The sequence below is a fragment of the Lolium rigidum genome, chromosome 1 (assembly GCF_022539505.1).
Source record: "Lolium rigidum isolate FL_2022 chromosome 1, APGP_CSIRO_Lrig_0.1, whole genome shotgun sequence".
In the NCBI taxonomy this organism is placed as follows: domain Eukaryota; kingdom Viridiplantae; phylum Streptophyta; class Magnoliopsida; order Poales; family Poaceae; genus Lolium; species Lolium rigidum.
In genome coordinates this window covers 37,236,593-37,258,469 of record NC_061508.1, presented here as the reverse complement: position 1 = coordinate 37,258,469, position 21,877 = coordinate 37,236,593, and the positions used below count along the sequence as shown (strand labels likewise).

Sequence of the window (21,877 nt, the reverse complement as noted above, 5' to 3'; positions counted from 1 at the left end):
ATTTTTCTTTTGCGGTTACAGAAAAATGTACCTCTTTGCATTAAGGTATGTTAGCTAAACTACAAATTATCTCTTCTTTACTACTGTTCTGTATTTACATTTTCTCTCTCATTCATTTCTTTTCATGATGTGGTCTGAAAGGTTTTTGAGCCATTGGTGAAGATACTTCGGTTGGTTGATGGTGATGGACATTCCATGGCCTCTATGTATGGAGAAATAATAGAGGCAAATAAGGCAATAATGACTGCGGTTGAAAACTCAGAGAAGGACTACAGGGTGATCACAACAGCTAATGGAGAGCAAGATGAATGGGACACTAGATACACCGTTGCACATGGCGGGATATGCCTTAAATCCTTAATATAGTAATGCTAACACAAGCATCTTTACTGATGTAGAAGTCATGTCCGGGTTGATGGAGGTTGTTGAACAATTTTATCATGATGATGATGAGGCGATAAATAAGGTGCTTAACATAGAATTACCCAATTTTAAAAACATGGAAGACATGTTTGGGAAGGTTGCTGCCACAAAGGCTATTACCAATGCAAATTTCAATGCCGGTAAGCTCGTTGTCAATATAATTGTGCCATATTGCATTTCTGAATTGTTTGGGCTGATGCATAATACTTTGTTTTTTCCATAAATGTAGGAGAGTGGTGGGCAACTTATGGACTAAAAACTCCTACATTGCTGCACATGGCTTTAAGGATACTCAACTTGACCACAAGTTCATCCGGATGTGAAAGAAATTGGAGTGTTTTTGAACAAGTAAATCTCATCTTGCAAATACTCAAATCTGGTCCTAAATTCCTTGTTCATTTCTGAAAATGTGAATCACTAAACTACACTTTGCTATTTGTAGGTAGATGCAAAGAGGAGAAATAAACTAGATATCCGCTGTAGAGATGATCTAGTTTATATTCAATTCAATGGAAGAATGATGGTCAAGAGAAAGAGGTTTGAGTCGTCTTGTGATGTTCTCCTTGGTGAAGATGCTTACATGGCACAAGATTGGATATGTGAAGGAGCTTACAAAGATGAGGAGGTTGATCCAATTTTGAGGCTTCCATACTCCAATAGTGATGATGCACTGGGAGGTAGCGAAGCTATGAAACCTCGTAGAAGTGCAAGAGTGAGAGAACTCCATGAGGTGGAAGAGTTTGTTTCCGATGAAGGGGAAGAACAATTGGTTTTCAATGAGGATGAGATAGAGTTTGAGTCCGATGATGATGATGGGGTGCTAGAGACCAAGGACAATGAAGATGAGGAGGAGCCGATTGAGTCTTGGATCTTGGGCCTTTAATAATCTGGCTATTTGAGCACTACATTTGGTGCTTTCTTTCCTAGACTCTTTGATGTGAGTTCTCAGTTCTGGCCAATATTGGTTGTGATGTGACTCACGTGAGAGAGAGCTAAGAACCTGGTGCATGTTTTCTTATTTTCTTACTTTGCTCTGTGAGAGAACGAATACCTATTTCTGTTTCGCCGACCCATTATTATCTAATACTATATACTATCTGTATTACTACTGCTACGACTATCCTATTTCGTGTGATATTTTATATTTGTGTCTACAATTATGCAAGATTTCGAAATCTAAAGTTTCAAAGCATACACTGCTGGTTGATTCCATTAGTATGTTTGTAGACGTACTCAGGTGCAAAATCAAGGTAAGACACTAGCTTCCCAGTATTGCAATATTATTTTTTGCATATATAATATAGAATATTCAATTCTTAGATTCGGAGATTTTACAAAAAGCTAGCCGATAAATAGTCGACCAATAAAATCGATTAATCGGCCGAGAAGTGATTAATCTCTCATCTAAGACCGACTGATCAGGTACCGATTAGTGATATCTTGAACATTGGCATACACACACACATATGTCACATGCATGTCCTCTAATTGCATTTCAGGATACATAATGTCTATTTATGTTGTATACTAAAAGAAAAATATATGTTTCAAAAATAGAGGCACCACGTTGAACCACATCATCCAAATTATCGTGATAGTCAGATCTTAAATTTATTGCATAAATTTAACGAAATAATTAGTTACATAAACGTTTTAAAACAAAACAAAAAAATACTTAGACGTACAATTGTGCAATCATGTTTGGCACGATTCGGTTATATCAGAACATTGGCGATTAGGACATGGACTCTCATAATTGGGTCAGCCCGTGCAGTCCCGTAGAAAATATATTCCGTTTAGGTAGTTGTGGCTGTAGTTTTATGTTGTTGTGAACCACTAGCTAAGCTAGCTGAAACATGCTGTGGCAAGGAAAATAGATACTAGGACATGAAGCATTTTTCCAAGGTAAAATATATAACTCTAAACTAGTGGCAGATGACAATTCAACTAGATGCTAGCAACATATCGAAAAAATAAAAGAGGTGCTAGATAGCATCCAAAGTGTTTTGCCAAACAAAAAGAGTTATGATTAGTAAACTGGTTAATACATATCTCTGGGCAACTATACAAAAATGGCAATATTTCCCTCTCAAAATTTGACCATATTAGTATTTGACTACTACCAGACACACACACGCACACTCATGAATAATCTATAGAACACCGGAGCTGCATAACTTAAACATTGACAAAGTTCACCGCAAACATCGCAAGGAACACCACCTCACACGGATTTTTTTTTCTTAATAGGGTATCCATGGCTAAGTCACCATAGATGCCTCGTGTGCGATGGAAATGTCCCTCCACCGAAAGAAAATTATGCCTTTCCGAGGGACACATGACATTAAACCTAGGTTCTGATTCCTCGTGGACTAGGACACTAGCTAGGGTACCATATCCTCCTAACCATCCATAGATTAATTATTTATCAAACCAATTACATTTTTATTTAGTGCAAAACATATAAATAAATAAAAACAATTGTTCTGAAACTCAATTTTTTGAGACATTCTGCCCAATGCTACTTAATGTTGAAAGATGGGTATAAATATGCAAGAAAAAGTAGTACACCACCACCCTTTCAAGAGGATTGGGTGAGTCTTACCAATTGTTCATGATATAATTGCGAGTTATGAAATATGTCTCGTGGAACTCTTTCGTATCCAGACACAAATGGTGTCACTAATGCAATAAACTAGAGGAATTCAAAGTCATACATCTTTAATTCTTGGTAATAAAAAATTTAGGACAACAAATTTTGGAATAATTATATGTCTTCCCTATGATGAACGAAATCTACTTAAGATCACATTCCATTAAAATCAAACAATAAAATTGATAGGTTATTAAGAGGTTGGGACTAAAATATCCTAGCCATGTGTTCTAAGCTTACATGGCACATAAATACATCGGACCAAGTATGCAAAACCAATGGATTGAAGATATGAATCATGATAGCATTGAGAGATTTAAACAAAGTTGGTAAAAGAAAAACTCAATAAAAATAGTTGACATTCAAGAAAACTTAGAGCCACAATTCTCTAACTTTGACTACTGATGTCCTGTTAAAAGTTTCCATTTTTATTTTCTTTATTTTTAGTATCATGTTAGTATTAAAAATAATGGTCAAAATTTCACCATGGAGTAATGCGGCCTAACCAATTGAGGAAGATAGATCTTTTTTTCTTTTCAAGTCATCAAGAAATTTATCAAAGGTTAATCAACCGCATGTCAATCTTACATTACATGAAATCTATAGTTATATTTGCCAATCTAATATCAGTTACAAACAACATATGGGTTTCTTCCTGATGATGTAATAATCATTCATGCACAAATTTAAGATGATGTCAAAGATCATATGTAATAGTTTGTTTAACATAACATTTTTTATAGTTGTAGAACTATATTATTTGTATCTCATAGTGGGAAATAATGTGATATTCATGAAACCATATCTTTATTTCGGGAACACTATGAATCCCCTAAAGATGAACTCGTCGCATTTGCGAGGGCTCCATACTTACCTATGCAAATGTAATCAACAGGGTTTAGACTTCAGTGGGTACTGGGATCATGCCTCAACACTCTGTCGCCCCGGCGAAAGGCAGTTTAAGACACGAAAATTGAGTTACATGCATTCCTGGCTATAACATCGTTTGTTTGTTGATTTGATGTTTTAAGGGATTAGGTTACTTGTCCCTACAAAATTCGAGCAGATTTGCCCGCACGTAAGCTAGTTCCAAATCGAAATCTAGCCGCCTCCTCGCTTCTTCAAGGTTAATGATCTAACCTAAACAGGAATCTGACAAGAAAACATTGACAAACAAATACAGCCAAATGCTACCCAGAACATGACAAGGAGGAAAAGAGAGAACATCGATTACTAATTTGGAGTGGGAGAGGCCTGCAGTTCTATACTACTACCCCTGGATGGAAGCATCTAAATCAATCGTGTGGGGGATTCGCAAGACCCAGCTAGTGTGATCTTATTCTTATCCGCCTACATATGTAAAGAACACGCACAAAGCACAAGAATAGTTAAGTATAGGAAGGATTAACCAACTCCTCCAAATGATAAGCACAAACGTCCACTATTGAAGTCTTGCTATGTCACCCCGTCCCTGGGGAAAGTTTCCATGGATGGTTGGTGCGTCGCCATCCTTACCTAGGCAGGAATCATCTATGCATGCATCACCCATATTTATTTCACCGAGGAAAAGTTCTTTTGAAATGGCTTTGGAGCACTAATTAACTAACTAGCTAAAGCCCCAGCGTCACCAACGATTTAGGGTTTCTAATGGGACTATCTATTTGGCATCCGAGTGTTTTAGTTTTGGGCATCACTCGAATATTTCCAACCAATAGAAATGTTGACAGCTGTTCGCGGTCCCTCCCTAGTCAAAAGTTCCGAAAAGTGGTTTTCTTTTCCCTTTCTCTCCTCCGGTTCCTTGTCACCGGTAAACATCCAACAACTGGGCTTGCTGCGTGAAAAATCATGTATATATTATGCATATACACTGTATATATTATGTATCCATACACTTGCTGGTTGCTGCTATATACACTACATATACACTTGTATCTACACTACATGCACACTTGTATCTACACTACATATACACTTGCTGCTATGTAGACTATATATACACTTGTATCTACACACAATATACAGTGTACTTACAAATAGGCAGGACACTACATATACAAAAAAAAATGATAATGTTAAGTCCCAAAAATGTCGGAGTACTGATCTGTCTATGAGGGACTTCCTATTTCGTGAAACAACTGGCATATACATTGATCAGTTAAAGCTACAGGAATACATACAAAACAACTGGGCTTGCTGCCTGAAAAAAATTCTCCAGCTCATGAAACAACTTGCAGCAGGAAAACACGACGACCGCCCCCAGGCCTGCGCAGGATGCGGAAGGGCGCAGCGAACTGCGCTCGACGGCGGCACACGATCTCCTCTCCGACCGCCGACTACAGGCGGCGATTTCTTCTCTCCGCCCCGCTTCTCTGTCTCTTCGGTGTTCCCCTCGCGGTGGATTTTGGGTCGGAACGAGAGAAAATGAAATAGACTGTTGAAGCCAGTGTGGGTCTCGTGAACGACAAAACCGGGGAAAAACCAGGAAAATAAAAAAGGAACCACGAAAAAAATGGAAAACCCACACGTGACAAGATAGACGTGCGATTTCTTCCCTGATGGAATCACAAGTTAGAAAAATCGAGTGATGCCGAAATATAAAACAACCGAGTGATATATAGCAAAAGTGTTTCTTTTTTTTGACAATCAATACCACATATATTCATAATAATAAATAGTACATGGTAGAGATACACAAGCTGTCTCCAGCGATTACAAAACAAAGTCTAAAAGATACTAGCAAATCTTCGAGGTCTTCAAACTCTTTCTTCTTCCAAGACATAATCTTGTACTTTCCTGAAGGCAACCAAATATTGATAACAAACCATAAACCTGTAAATACCAACGAAGGTTCTCCCATAATTTTAATTTGAGCCGCAATGCCAAGGCTGCGTGCACGCACGCAACCATTAAAGTAGTCAATCAACATCGGCAAGAGTACCAACACCAGCATGTCGTGGAATAAAAACCGATCCGCCTTGTCGACGTTGATGGAGAGCCAAGAGTACGAATCACCATTGTCGAGGACGTAGCAATCGGGACAAAAGCTGCGAGGATAATCCTCCTCGCGGCAACCATGAGAAAAGATCCAAGATCGATCTGGCGAAGCAAGATCTGAACACCCATACCTAGATAATTGTAATCTTTCAACACCACCATTGACGCCAGGAAGAAGATCTCGTCGTCGAACGAAAGGCCGAAGATCACTTATTGCAGACGATGCCATCTCCATTACGGGGAAACCAACAAGAAAACGGCGACCAAAACCCTAACATAGACTACTGTAAAGACTACTTTTATTAAAAACTCTACGCATAGATCGGGTCCCCACTCCTCCTGACGCCGGCGAAGCCGGCCGGAGGAGAGAGAACCGATCTATGGAGGAGGCGAAGTGGAGGCGGCTAGGGCTTTTTCTCTGGAGGCGGCGGCTGAAGCCGTTCCGTTCCGTATCTAATTGATGTGGTCATTATAGCAAAAGTGTTTCTAATTGCCCCACCTGCTCAATTAGCTTGTTGTAGTTAATCAGAAAGTTAGTGAGACGTTGTCTCCAACCCCACCCACTAGGAAGGAAGCCGCATAGTATAGAGCTCCCATCCAAAACCAGAACCACCAAAGCCCCTTTATATACACACGCGCGCGCCATCTCGTCCCGGCACTGTCTTCTCACCGAACACAGGCTCTCTTGACTTTCTCTGAACATATCAGAGATCAGAGGCACACACAGCAAGAGAAGAGCATGGGGTGCAGGAGGTGCGTCCTGGCGTGCTTCGGGTACTACGAGGACGACGAGGAGGCGGCGGACGCGCGGCCGTCGCCGGTGGGTGCGACGGGGAGGAAGCGGCGGACGGTGATGAACCTCCGGTCTCTGTCGCTGGAGGACCTGTCGCGGACGCTGGAGACCACGAGCCTGCACGCCTTCACCCTGGACGAGCTCAAGGCCGTGACCAGGAACTTCTCCACCACCAACTTCCTCGGCGAGGGCGGCTTCGGCCCCGTCTACAAGGGCTCCATCGACGGCAAGCTCCGCCCGGGCCTCGCCGCGCAGCAGGTCGCCGTCAAGTACCTCGACCTCGACAGCGACGGCGTGCAGGGACACCGCGAGTGGCTGGTACGTCTGGTGCAAGATTGACTTCGATCGCCAACCACATCTCTTTACTGAATGATTCCGTGTGAGAGGCTAACGATTTTCTTGGCCATGTGATTGATCCGATCAGGCTGAGGTGGTGTATTTGGGGATGCTGAGCAACCCGCACCTGGTGAAGCTGCTGGGGTTCTGCAACCAGGACGACCACCGGATGCTCGTCTACGAGTACATGCCCAGGGGCAGCCTCGAGAACCACCTCTTCAAGAGTAAGCGCGCGCGAGCAGCTCAACCTTACTTGTTTGGTTGGATTCAGTTAACTCTGTCTTTCGATCAATTGGTTGCTAATCATCCGTGTGATGTTTGGCTGCAGATGTCCTCGCTTCGCTGCCATGGTCGACGCGGCTCAAGATTGCCGTCGGCGCCGCCAAGGGGCTGGCGTTCCTGCACGAGGCGGACACGCCGGTGATCTACCGCGACTTCAAGGCCTCCAACATCCTGCTCGACTCGGTGAGTTTCATTCATTCATTCAGCTGCCCCATCCTATCCCCTACTCCTACATCATAAAACCTGTACTCCTACTGGCACCAAAATTCAATCTTGTCGAGGTCGTGAGTGGGACAGGCCAGCACCAAGTCGCTGTAGAGCAGGAAGCCTGAATTTGTTGGACACACCAACCATCGTACTAGCATCCTAGCAGGTCGCACGTAGCGTTGATCGTTTCCGGGTCAGACCCTCGCTTCATTTAGAATTCAGAGGAAACAAAACACTCGTGCTGAGACCTGGTTTTGTATCGGCAGCGTCAGACAAAACTAGCAGCAGAAATCTCTTTGTTTATGGATTCTAGTCTTCCAGATGCCGGCCGTCTAATTTGTCTGGTTAGTTAGAAGCCTCTGCAGTTCTTTAGTCCCAACTCCCAAGCTGGTACGTGTGCATCGCAACCACTGTTACAGCCCACTTAGGTACACAGCTGCACCATTGATCAGGGTCAATCAAATCAAAGCTGATTTTGCTAATTAGACTTTAGCACTCGTGCTCAAGTCAAATCTGATTTCGTATTTGCAACGTCCGACAAGACAAATCAATGCAAAACCTCTCTGTTTACAAGGAAATGTATGCATGTATTGTCTGGTTAGTTAGAAGCCAACAGTTTTCTGGGCCCAAGCTCCCAAATCCCAACAGCTAGCACAACGCACATAGATAGCAGCAGCATCGAAGTATACTGTACAAAGAACATACCCACAGTATTTTTCCTCAAGATAAACTTCTTAATCTGATCTTAGATATGCTTCGATCATTTCAGCTGAAAGTTGTTCAGAGCAATTTGCTGACTGTTCTGTGAACGTGGATTTTCAGGATTACACGGCGAAGCTGTCGGACTTCGGGCTGGCGAAGGAGGGACCCAAGGGGGACGACACGCACGTGACGACGCGGGTGATGGGCACGCACGGCTACGCGGCGCCGGAGTACATCATGACGGGCCACCTCACGGCGAAGAGCGACGTGTACAGCTTCGGCGTCGTGCTCCTGGAGCTGCTCACGGGCCGGCGCTCCGTCGACAAGAACCGGCGCGGCCGGGAGCAGAACCTCGTGGACTGGGCGCGCCCCTACCTCCGCCGCGCCGACGACAGGCTGCACCGCATCATGGACCCCGGCATGGAGTCGCAGTACTCGACGCGCGCCGCGCGGGGGGCCGCCGCCGTCGCGCACTCCTGCCTGCAGAGCGTGCCCAAGGCGCGCCCGCGCATGCGCGACGTCGTGGAGGCGCTCGAGCCACTGCTCGCGCAAGATGACGACGTGCCCATGGGCCCCTTCGTGTTCACCGTCGGCGGCGGCGCCGCAGAGTCCGCGCCCGCGGCGGCAGCAACGAACGGCGCCGGGGATGACGAGCCAGCGGCCACGCAGGGCAAATGGCACGTGAAGTCGGCCGTGCACGCCGAGAGTCCGCTGCCGCTGCGGAAGGGAGACTGCTGGGTCACCAGCGCGGCGAAGCGGCCAGAGAGCCCACCAGGCGTCATCTGAATAAGCAGGGGAGCGACAAAGGCACACACTCCGGTCTCCGGTACATAGAGCTACGGTGTACATAGTGACGATCTGTTCTTTGATTCTATTCTTTTCCTGTGTTTTCTTGGTGATGCTATTTCATTATCTCAAGAAGTTTTAGGGAAGAGACTTCGTGTTTCATTTTTTGCTGGTTCATATGTGTATAGTGCCAAGATTACTTCGGCCGATGCCATACATGTATATTATACAACCGTTTGAGGCAATATGAATTGCAAAATTTCCAGCTCAATAGTTCCGCAATATAGAAAAGAGCTCTTTTACGGTAGTTGGCACGGAACCTAGGTTCCGTCTAATCAAATATGGGTTCCGTCTAATCTAATTTTTCTTGACCGTTGATTAAATCGATGATAAATTTTGTGTAACTTCTATAATACTATCACAGTTCTAAACGGACATCTTAATCAGAATCAATCAGAACCAAATCAATCACGTTGCGGCCTTGTTCAGGAAATCAATCAGAAATTCAGTACTTGACTTGTCGTGGCCTTCTTCAAACCAGCACCCACCGCCGCCCCTCCCCAGGTCGCGGGGATCACTGGAGGTCACGGCCCCATCTTCTCCATCGCAGCCGCCGCCGCCGCCCCTCCCTCCGTCGCGGGGGTCGCTGGAGAGTCACGGCCCCGTCGACCTCTCTGTCGCAGCCACCTCCCCTCCGTCAGGGGGATCGCCGGCAAAGTTACGGACCCGCCCCCTCCGTCGCTGGACCGGCCGAAGTGTCGCTGGGATCGCCGGGAGCATCCAGCCCCTACCCGCTACCTGACGAGCGCTTCCCGGGAGATCATAGCGGACGAGCGCTTCCCGGGAGATCATTGGACAATGTTTTATCTCTAGATGACTGGTCTGATCTCTTTCATCTTCCTTTGTCTGAAGAAGCACTGGGGGAATTTCTTTCAACTTCTGTCTCCTAGATGATCTCCCTGAAACTGCTGGTAGACTGGGACTACTTCATTCAAGACTCGGGAAAAGCAACTAAGGTGGAGCTACTGAATCGTGTGCTAGCTGTTGCTTGTAGGGATGTCGGATGAAAGAGATGTCATGTGCAGAGCATGATCGCCGTGCTGCGGGAAGCCAGTTCATCACACACACCATTGGGACTTGGGAGGTGGATAGTTTTTCCAACAAGTTGTAGTCACCATGTGCTTGCTTGCACAATAGGCAAATATGCTACATCTGATAAAGTCGAAATGTTAACCGTTCTGTGATTAGTGCAGGGGTCTTGGCGCAGCTAGACCTCAAGTCCACACCAATCAACACCAAGCGTTACAAGACCCTCCTGCAATTTGTAAGCTGTGCTGAGTGAAATACAAGAAAAAATGTGCAATTTTTTTCATTTTTGGGGAGCTTGTTAACAAGCCATATTTGCCGCCATTTTGACGCAACTCCTTGCAGACGAAGAACAAGTTATCGACAGTTTCGATCTATACTATGGGCTCTTCATGTATACTGTGAATGCTACAGAACAGGCAAGTACACTCATACGACACACTCCTTTTCTGAAATTATGTATTACGAATTAGTTAAAGTTGCAGAATCAATCTTTAAACCACATTGTCAATGATGACTACTGAGAAACTTGTACCACGATACTATTCATCAATAGAATATGCATAAAACACTATGCTGAATTTCCAAAATATTATCTGCAGATGTACAAATTGGACAGGGCATTTGAGCAGGTGAAGTAGATGTTGTATGGCAGGCTCCATGATGTGCTAAGAAAGCAGATTGTAGAGAGGGTGCACATCCCAGGGGCTCCTTCACTGAGACCAAGAGAAGCCCAGAACGATAATGCTGCAGCCAGAGAAAGCACGAATCATCTATCGTGTGTTGCTCAGTGGCTTTGGACACAGTAAATGATTTACAGGGCGTGAATGTTCTATGGAACCAGATGATGCTGCAGCGACCAGGACATCATGATGAGATTGTCAATGACTTGGCTGTCCTTATGGAGTCGCCCGGTAACTGGTCACATTGTAGTCCGCTCTAAATGTTATATGTGAGTCTGCTCCCAAAGTTCAGTTTGTGTATCTTTCTCACTGTTGTAATGTTGTAAAGAGCTGTATGTGTGTGATGATTCTGACTTCTGAGTCCGTTTGTTTCATGACTCAGTTGCAAAAATACAAAAAGTAGAGCTAAATATGACAGCATCAAAAGTCCCAGGTGTAATTTAAATTTTATATGAGGATCTTAATTGTTTATGTGTGTTTTATTTTCTTGGATCTAATGTATTATATTGTTTATTTTGAAAACAAACTGTTTCGTTTACCTGAAAACAAACTGTTTCTACCGAGATTTGGTTCTAGCGGGGAACGAACAAACACCCAGAAAGTTTAGAGAACTATTAAGATTGTACAAAATCCCATCTTCCAAACATAGGCTTCAGAGTTTTATACAGTGTGCTCAAGAGACACATGTACATTTATACATGCTGCATTGGCCGATCGACGAATCGACCCGATGATCGGCCACATGATGGAGCAGGCGTGGGGATTCTCGTCGCTGAAGTAGCTCCGCGCGGCGACCGGCACGACGCTGGATAGCGCCTGCTGCTCGTGGCAGCCCGCGAACTTTTGTGCTTCTACTGCTGCTTGGCGCCTGTCCGGAGCACGGCTGTGTGGTCTACAACTACAAGCACATGGAGAACGGCAGCCTAGGACATGCTCCACCACGGCCGGAACGGCACGCCGCTTTTAGTCTGGTACGATCCCATCCGCATCGCCTGGGAGGTGGCCACCGCCGTCGCGTTTCTCCACAGTGCCAGGCCGATTGCAGGCCGGACCCCATCATCCATCGTGACCTCAAGCCGGCCAACATCCTGCTCGATCAGAACCTCGCCAGCAAGGCCGGTGATGTGGGCCTCTCGACGGCACTGCTCCTCCCGGCCACCACCTGAACCACGGAGGCCAGCACCCGTCGCCGTCCACGATTGTTCAAGCACACGGCGTCATGCCACGATGGTCAAGTCCGACGTGTATCCGCTGGGCGTCGTGATGCCGCAGATGCTCACGAGGAGGACGTCGCCGCTGGGGCTCGCCGCCTCGCTCACGCCGTCGAGGTTGCGCTGGAAGACGGCGGCAACGCCTTCGCGGACATGCTGGACGTATGCGACCGGATGCGAGTGGTCGCTGGAAGAGGAGCGGGAGCTAGCCGCGCTGCCGCTCCGGTGCACCGAGATTTTGTACATGGACAGCCAAGGTTGCACATCAAAGGGCGTCGCTGTTAGGGCCGCTCGTCTTGTCCGGCGGCTAGCATCAATGACCGCAACTCCTCCATGACGATGATATCCAACTACTATTCTTCTCCCATGACTTTAAGATATGTGCAGTCTTATCAGATGCTTTGACCGTTTAAAAGGACGTTTGTTTTTTATAATTTTCATAGAATATATTAGAGATTCCGGTCCCACATGATTTTGGTTCCGGTCCCATATCTTTAGTTCCGTTAGTTTGGTTCCGTCTATTTACTACTGTTGGATGATGGTGGATGAATGGTTATTAAAAATGCCAATCACTGTAAAACTTGTATATAGAAAAATCTATCATATTTGACAAGTGTGAATTTGATAGATAAAGTTTCTACCTTTTTTTGTGTGGCCTAGGTTTCCCCCTTTCCCAAAAGACATAGTAGTCTGTTGTAATGATGTAAATGATTTTATATTTCAACCATTGCCGATCTTTTGGCTTCTAATAATGGCATTTTTCCTAGTTTTGACAAAAATAAGTATTTTAATTTAATTTCTTTGTCGTGCTTTGGTATTAGTTTTTGTGAATTCTGGCTTGCCCACAACTGCATCCATTTCATTTTTTTTGGCCTAAATAATTGTAGACCTTAACAAACTAATGTATAAGATTGTATATTTGGACCATTGCAAAGAGATGGAGTAAAAAAAAGCTATATTTTCTATTTTCAAAATGAATAACTATTTGTGTTTTCCTAGAATGATAATTCTGACTTCATTTTGTTTTGTAAAGCTATATTATATATTTGACCATTGCCAACAGTAACAGTCGTGCATGCAGAAAAAAGATCTTTGTTAGTAGCATCAAAAGGAGTATTAGTTCCTTTCCACAGCCGATCAATCTCAGCCCAACTCAACCATTCCAAACACGTTCTCAAAGTTCTACTTATACATTGAATGTCTTTAATTCCCAAGCCTCCGAGTTTCTTTGGAGCACAAATTTTCTTCCAATTCACCATAATACACTTGCATCTTTTTGCTTCCTCACCGGCTACCCAAAGAAAAGCCACATCTCAGCTTGGCAAAAAAAAATCATCCACTTAAGAGCCAGAAAAGTTGTTAGGATGTAAGCTACCGTGGCAATGAAGACATCATTCACAAGTGCAATCATGCCAGCAATTTTATTCAAGAATGGTTGCACTTGCACACGCCTTCGTTTCTTCCTCCGGGAGGTACCCCAAGATACTCGGACCGGAATGCCCAAAACTTCGAAGTACATTGTCGTGATCAACATTGCCGGAGCTTGGGTCCAAATTTGGGGGGGGTGGGGGGGAGGGGGAAAATGGGGTAAATATAAGCTATTTTTTAGCCAAAAAACTGTCAAAAAATTTGAAGGGATGTTAGGCAAATTTTTCTTTGGTTGGGGGAGGGGGGGGGGACTCTACATAGCTACTGTTAAGCTTCATGCACTAGCCACTTGAACCAAAAGTCCGAACTGATGAAAAGGGCTAGGCAATATACTTATACACGTCAACACCCCCTCTCACGTGTGACGGGAAGACGAGTCAACACGTGTAGAGTGGCAAAGAGGCAGCGGGAGGCCGGACGCGGCAGGAGGCTGCGAGAAGAGGGGGGAGAAGAGATAATTTTTAGAATAAATTGTGAAAGCCAGGATTTGAACTCGAGACCTGGGGCTCTGATACCATGTTAAGCTTCATGCACTAGCCACTTGAACCAAAAGTCCGAACTGATGAAAAGGGCTAGGCAATCTACTTATACACGTCAACAGCTACGCCACTGGAGATCAATACCATTGCAGGCCACCGAGTAAGCAACACAGTTCCAAAAACTTGTGCGAATACCAGAAGCATTCAGAAAAATCTCTACGATACTTTGCACCATTGTAATGCTTTAGATGGTATTAACAAATAACATAACGTTAATGGCGTAAAAAAATGCTCTCAACATGGCAACCACAGCTTCAAAGGGGAGAGAGTGTGATTATCTATTTCCAACTGAAACAACCTCTACAATGGCTCCATTGCGATAATAAATACCATGGAGTGACAGAGGGTCCCCCTGACGTAGCCCTCGCTAATGGAAGAAGGGTTTCCCAGAGCAGCCATTGAGCGGAATTTTGAGTATGAAGTGGCCAATAGTGTGGATATGATATCACGTTATCGTTGCCCAAATCCCATATGCGTAAGGATCTCCAACAAATATTCCCAATCGACTGAATCAAACACTTTTGCAATATCTAAGTTCAGAAATAGCAGGGGAGATTTCTTGACATGCTCCTCTTTGATCATGAAAAGGTGCATCAAATTTGACGAGGGCCCATTTGATATATTTAGTTTTCACCTTTTTTGTGTGTAGCCTTTTTTCCCATTAAAAAACAATATTAATCTTGCTGTGATGTAACTGATTTTATATATCAATCGTTTCAGATTTTTTGGCTTATAATAAGTATTTCATTTTAATTTTGTTTTATTTATTTTGTCCCTTGTTTGTCTTGCTTTGGTAAACATAAGTGCCACATGTTTTTTATGAATCCTCGATTGCCAAGAATTGCATCCATTTCATTTTTTTAAAATAATTGTTGACCTTAACATTATAATGTATAAGAGTAAAAACTATATTTTCTAGTTTCAAACGGAATAATTTTTTGTTTATTTCTTAGTATGATAATTTTGACTTGTCTTTTTATTGTAGTGTCTTAGTTAGCTGAATTGCAATTGCAAGAATCAATAAACATAAGTTGCATATTTTAATTTTGTGCAACATCATCCATTTATTTTCCCTACAAGATAATAATAGTAATATCTAGATATTTTAGACTTCAATAATTCTAAATATTTGGTTTTAATAATATATTTTCTAATATTATATAAATAAGATTCTTTTGCAAAATTAAATTTTGTTTTATTCTTGTGTGTGTGTGTGTCTTGGTAAAGTCAACTTGATTTTTCATACGCAAGACGCGCGCCGCGGAGCCTTATCTCTTCGCTCTCTTCTCCCCTCTACTGTTCAAGGCGACTAGAGAGGCGATCTCTCTGCCGGCGCTGGCTCCGGCGACTCCTCTTCCCCGAGGGCCTCGTGCTCTCTGGTGGAAGGGGGTCAATGGATCCGGCGTCTGGCTGTGTATAGCTGTAGTCTAGGATTAGGCTTCGTAGCTAGGTTTTCGGGCGTTCGTCGACGAGCTCCGGCGAGGTTGACGGCGCCGCCGAATAAGTTTCTCCCAAATCGGTGTCCAACGCAGTTTATGCTGCTGCCGTTGGTCCTTGATCTGGAAGTGGTGTGGCTGGGTTTGGTCGGCAAGACGGCGGCGTCGGCCAAACTCTGGTCTTTTGTGCTTCGATTCTGCCGTCGTCGCGGCGGCGTTTCCTCCGACTCCGCCTGCAGATCTCGAAGCTTGTACAGGAGCGTGGTGGCCGGCATGGGCTTCTCCTGTGTCGGCGTTCAGGAGATCTGGTGCTCCGGTGCAAGGTTTCTGGCTTGTGGCGGCGGCTCCGGTGTCTTCCTCGACTGGTTCGACTGGAGGCTCCGGATCTGGAGCCGACAAAGCACGGGGAGTGCCCCGGTCGACGCACCCCAACGGCTGCGCCTCGCCGGTCACGGCGGGGTCCTTCTTCGACTCACAAAGCCAGATCAGGCGATGGTGCTTTGTCGGTCTTCTGGGAAGATGGTTGTTTGCTTCCTTCTCCGGCGTCTTTCGGCGGCGGCGACGGGCGGCGAGCATGGTTTCGGTTGCAGAGAGACTCTCCGTAGGGACTTACTTGTAATTTTCTGTTTTTCGGGGGTCTTTTTGCTTTTGTGCCGGGTCATCTGTAGCTTCTCGAGCTATCTTGAGGTTGCTGCGTCTGTCTGGACTTTGTATCTGTAATTTGATGAATGCAGTAATCTTCTCAAAAAAAAAAACTTGATTTTTCATATATTTTTACATGTAAGTTGCCCATATGTTTTCTTGAGCAACTTGGGTCATGAAAATGGGCAACTTGATCAATCTCATTTTTCCATGAATAATATAATAATGTCTATCTCTAGTTAATTTTTCATAAAAATAAATATATCCCCTTCTTACTTTTTTGTACCCTGGTTCTTTAGTTTAGTACGACTTGCACATATCTTTTTTGGTGTTTGTGCAACTTAGGTCATAAAAATGTAAAACTTCAGCAATTACACTTTTTGAAAAGTAACAATTGTAATTTTTATCATATAAGTGTAAATGATGTTATATTTTGAATACTACCAACTTATTTGGCTAGTATCGGATTTTTTTCAAGCATTTCCTTTTTCCGCGGTGATTGGGTACGATCAAGTTGGAGTAATAAAGGTTCAATATACATCAGTTAATATGTTTTTCTTTCAAATTAAATTAACAAAATGTGCAACTTCATCCATTCCATTATCCATAATCAAAGCAAATTGTATGATATATTTTTGTTATTTTACATTGAAGGTGTTTAATTATACTGTCCTAGTTTAAAGTAATTGTTTTATTTTCTAACTTATATTTTCCAAATATTTTAATGTTTCACGCTGCCTTGCAATTTTATTTGTATATCAATAGAATTGTTTATTATGGTAGTTTATGGTATTGTTCAACTTCATCGATACCATTTCCCCAAAATAACATAATTATATCATATTTATATAACTAAGTTGTTTTAGCCAGAATCTGATAAGTTGGTTTACCCATGTATTCTTATGGACTTTGTTTTATCTGAAGTAAAATATTAGCACATTCGCAAAACCATAAAGCTAAAAAGAACACCACACTAGTTGAACTGCTCCCTCTGCAATTATTCTCCCAATTCTATTGCAAATTAAATCAAATAAATTTGTTACCAATTCCAAAATGTGTTTGATGCGTGAGACAGGCCTTGTAGATGCTCTAAGGACTGAAAAAAATGGACTGTCTAAAATCTAAAAAAAAAAGGCGTAATAACCCGGCTTATAGAAACAATGAGTTTTTTTTAGAGGGAACTGTAAACAACGATATGATGAGACGGATATGTCTTCAGCTAAAATATATAAGGTCCAGAAGATCCAAAGCCCATGAGGCCCAAACACCTCCACCCATCAAGAAAAGGGCCCATGTTCCCAATTTCCCTACAAATCTCGGCATCAACGGTATAGTTACAAGCCTCGGCCGTTGGTTTACCGCAAAATCCCCCGCCCAAGAAACCAAGAAACAGAGTAGCAATGGTGCGCGTGAAGGTCTCTCCCCGGCGCCGGCAGAGGCGCTCGCCGCCACCAGGCCAGCCGCGGGTGGTCGAGCCACCGCTGTTCAACGGCGGTCAGGCAGGTCACCGAACAGCGCGCCCGCCGCCTGCGGACCCACTTCTTGAACGGCAGGCCATACCCAAGAACGTTCGCGAGCGCCTTCCAGGCCGCGTTGGGTCGTACGCAAGCGGATCGCGGCATTGGTCCCTCCGGCGGCCACCGTGAAGCCGAGCTCGGTGGCGGCTCAGCGCGGTCCCTGGAGGCCCCTCCTCGCCGAGGTGGGTGCTCGTGCTCTTCTGGTGCCCCGGCTCTCGAGGCCGGGAACGGCGGCGCGTCCCTCGACGACGGTGCCCTGGCCCGTGGTGACGGCGGCGGTTCCTTTGGTTCCCCGGGTCTCGAGGCCGGGAACGGCGGCCCTTCTGTGGACAAGGAAGAAGATCGTCTCCGACCTACTGCCCGTGGCGAGGGCGGCGACTCCGCACGCTCGCCGCAGCTCGGGGCCGACTTGGACGAGATCAATCGGGTGAAGAACCAGGAGGCGGCGGAGACGTTCTTGGCAGAGTTAGGCGCAAGCCTGGGCCTGCGCCTGCCTCCTCCGCCCCTTCCCCTCTCGGAGCGTGAGGCTACTCCGCCGCCACCCACCTCGCCACCTCCTCCCCTGCAGGCGCTGCTGGAGCCCACGTCCCACTTGGAGACCGTCTGCACGCGGGAGGACGCCGACAAGGCGGTCGCCGCTGCGTTCGCCTGCGAGGAGGTGCGCCTCCTCCCGCCTCCACCGCCCCTTCCCCTGTCGGAGCGCGAGGCCACTCCTCCGCTGCCGGTGCTAGGTCCGACGCCTCCGCCGCGGACCTGCCCCCTCCGTCTGCCGGCGCCGGTGCTTAAGCCAACCTCCCCGTCCGCACGCGGGACGACGCACACATGGCGGTCGCCGCTGCGTTCGACGGCGAGGAGGTGCGGGTACGCGTATCGCCAGACATGCCCCTCAATGAGGCGGAGGAAGTTAGCGAAATCCTGTTGCAGGCCGGTCTTGGTGGTCTCATGGAAGATCCTGCGATCCTTGCTGCTAAAGTCGCGCAAGCAATTTGGCTCAACAGCGAGATCGCCAGTGCGCGAAGTGAGGTCGAGCGACTGGAGGGCATGCTCTGGCTTCCCTGCCTGCCTTTCGGGCTGTGATTGCTTCTATACTAGTTATTTTGTTCATGTCACTTCTTGTTGCAAATACTTCAGGACAGGTGTGATATCAATATGTACTACAAAATGTTTGGTACTATAGGGAGAAGATTGTATGGATAGAAGAAACAATCTGGGTGTGAGATCTATCATCCATCCATGTCTTTTTGTCATTTTCACCAATTATTCCTGTTTTTTTTTACTATTACTTTGCTTCCAGTTAGTTACTCTGTTTCACTGTAATTCATGTTCCTATAAAGCCCTTGTATCTGAGATTAGATGGCTATCAACCAGTTAGCTATTCTTCCAGAACATTAGTTTATATCAATATCAGTATATACACTAATGCATAGCTCTCATGTTCTCACAAGTTCCCGGTTAGAAGGTAATCTGAGCAAAAAGGAAATGAAAAGAGAATAGTTCAGCAGGTATAAAGTGGATTATTTTCCCATCCATATATTTTACATGCAAACAATCATCTTCTCTTGAATTAAAAATGAGAAATAATTTCATGTTACAAAGATAAGTTTTGCAAGCAGACATACGCCTTAGTACATGACTTATACATACAATCGTTTGATTCACCTTCTAAGGTTAGATAATACGGAGCTCCGCATTTGGTGACATTACTCCACGAAGATATTCTCTCTCCAATTCTTGAAACTTCAAAATGAATCTTCTTTTCCCTATGTGATCTAGATTACGACCAGTCAAGTCAGCTCCTTTAATTGTCAACATCTTCAGGAAAGGGGCATTTTCAACAGCGTGCACTAGAAACTCAAGTTGTCCTGTTGTTCCTGAAAATCCTGTAATATGCAGGTTCTTCAGATAGTTATGTGGACACCGTGGAAGGCTCTTGATAGGCTTCGGGACCTCATGTGAGATATCAGAAACACTAAACTGCAGAAGTTTAGACAAAAGAACATAATGAGAGGCATAATTCATGGTTAAATAATCAATCTCTTGTTCTAGCAGAAAGAAGCTAGTGCAAAACTTACATGCATCTGTAACTTCTCAAGGTAAGGAGCAGCCCTCAGGAAAGAGCCCAAAGAAAGAATGTTGCCAGCTTCTTCATGTTTTAGAATCAACCACAAATCTAAATATTTCAGCTGGGAAAACTTGAACGGGGTTTCCGTCAGCAAGGGCATCTGCAAAGTAGATAATAAATAAATGGTCATGACGAGAAGGAGAGGGAGAGAAAACTGACAAAACAGCTTAGATGATAATACAAGTGTGAGGTAACAAACCTTAAGTGGAAAAATAGCACGCAATGTCAGATCTTGAACACTTGAAATAACTTTGGGAAGTACAGTCAAAGCATGCTCGAGCGTTACAGACGAATAGAACTCAAGAAACGCATGTTTCAGTTCTGGAGCACACCCAAGGTCAATAGGATACAGACGCCCATAGAACATGAATGTTTTGAGTTTCACAGCGTTGAGTACTATCTTGGTTATCTTGCAGTGCGCTACACTTAAGTAGAGCAGCTTTGATAATGGCCGGGCTACTGTCAGCTCATCATTCAAATGGCATCTAATCATACTGAGCCACTCAAGATTAATGCAATTTGACAGCATATCTTGAAGATCCTTCCGAGTGACACGTAACATTTGCAAGTCAAGTGTTGTCAGATTCGGGAAACCACTGAATTGAGGGGGTAGTTCGAATGATGTAAAGCTTAGTCTAAGATGACGAAGCCGAAATATGCTTCCTTTGTCTAAAAGCTCGACAGGAAATTTGTACTGATCAGTACGGCCCATGAAGTTGGCTGGTGCTAAATCAAGGGCAAGACTCTTCGTCCGTGATGATACAGCAAAATCAACCCAAGTATTGACATGATCCACTAGCCTGCTGTCGAATCCAAATTTGATCACCAGCTCGTCAACAACCATGCACCGATGCTGCTGCATGACTGCATTAACATTGTCGATGAATTTCTGAGTGTACTCTTGTCCCCCAAACACACCGCTGCCGCACACAGTGATACCATCAAATTTCAGTTTGGAGCAACCCCTCCACATGTGCCTCCATTTACTTGACAGAAGACCAGTTCTCACTGCGTCCTTTATCGGTAATTTTGATAGAACCACAGACAGAAGATCCTCAGAAAGGTCCGCAAGATGAACCTTTGCTCTGGTTTTCTTAATGACTGGTTCGTTGTAGGAGCGCCTCGGTCTTTTACTTGTGCGCGTTATATGGCTGTCCATTTTCATTCTGCAGAAAGATGATGCCAGGTTAAGTATAAATATATCGGGCACATGAACCTGGAAGGCCGGAACAAATGTAAATAAACTACAACAGAGTGTTTCTATGTTCTACTATCACTCATGACCAGATAAGAAGAATTAGTCTATAAAGTTGTAGCAACGCCATGAAACAGAAGGCCACTTTTGTTACGTTTCAATGCATCACTACCTATGAATTCGGGGATAAATCAGAAGATAAGTATGAGTCCTCTAAAAACAAAGGATAAGTGTGAGTCTGTTTGTGAAGGCGAGATGGGGAAGGGGATCGATCTAGATGGCGTGCCATAGTGTGCATCCAAAATTTGTGGAATGCAGTGGGATTAATCCATCAGTGGACGAGAAAAGGTTTACCGATTGTCAAGACTGCGGACGGGGTTGAGAGAGCAGCGACGCGACGGCAGAACAGGAACGACGATGGGCGGCGAAGCGATTTGGGGACTGGGGTTGATGCCGAGCTTAGCTCTAGGAAACGGCGGGATTTACTTGAGAGCCGCGTTGGATCCGAGCCAGGTCGGAGGTCGGAGTCGATCAGGGAGTAGGCAGACGAATCCGAAAGGGGCACAGGGCGGCGACGAGGAGAGAGACCATGGAGGGGAGGGGTGGACTTTGGAGCTACCCCCAAATTCACCGTGTGCGGTTCAGAAAATCTAGGCCGTTGATTTATTTTAGTTAGTAGATGATTGCACGTAATCCTCTTCTCCATCCTCCTCTCCTAATTTACAGCTTCAGATTGACATAGCCCTTTTTTTATTATTTTCTAGAGTAAATTCCACTTTTGTGACCCATATTAGCTCATTTAGTGAAACTTCTACCAAAATGCTAATTGAGACTTTAAACAC

General features: G+C 44.8%; 3 protein-coding genes across 3 annotated transcripts; 2 read left to right on the top strand and 1 right to left on the bottom strand.

The window, feature by feature from the left end:
* Positions 1-699: 699 nt before the first annotated feature.
* Positions 700-1,306, top strand: LOC124706764. Its single transcript, XM_047238433.1, has 2 exons — positions 700-771; positions 866-1,306. Exons 1-2 carry the CDS (start codon positions 700-702, stop codon positions 1,304-1,306), a joined length of 513 nt encoding a protein of 170 aa, XP_047094389.1.
* A 5,379-nt stretch (positions 1,307-6,685) lies between these two features.
* LOC124685218 (serine/threonine-protein kinase RIPK-like) lies at positions 6,686-9,447 on the top strand. The gene is made up of 4 exons (XM_047219552.1): positions 6,686-7,181; positions 7,288-7,423; positions 7,528-7,664; positions 8,511-9,447. Exons 1-4 carry the CDS (start codon positions 6,810-6,812, stop codon positions 9,174-9,176), a joined length of 1,311 nt encoding a protein of 436 aa, XP_047075508.1. The 5' UTR covers positions 6,686-6,809; the 3' UTR covers positions 9,177-9,447.
* A 9,762-nt stretch (positions 9,448-19,209) lies between these two features.
* LOC124671217 (putative FBD-associated F-box protein At1g61330) lies at positions 19,210-21,616 on the bottom strand. Its single transcript, XM_047207628.1, has 4 exons — positions 21,390-21,616; positions 20,040-21,006; positions 19,791-19,940; positions 19,210-19,692 (listed from the first exon to the last, which is right to left on the bottom strand). The coding sequence occupies exons 2-4, from the start codon at positions 21,003-21,005 to the stop codon at positions 19,387-19,389; spliced, it is 1,422 nt and encodes a 473-aa protein (XP_047063584.1). The 5' UTR covers position 21,006; positions 21,390-21,616; the 3' UTR covers positions 19,210-19,386.
* Between the last annotated feature and the right edge of the window lie 261 nt (positions 21,617-21,877).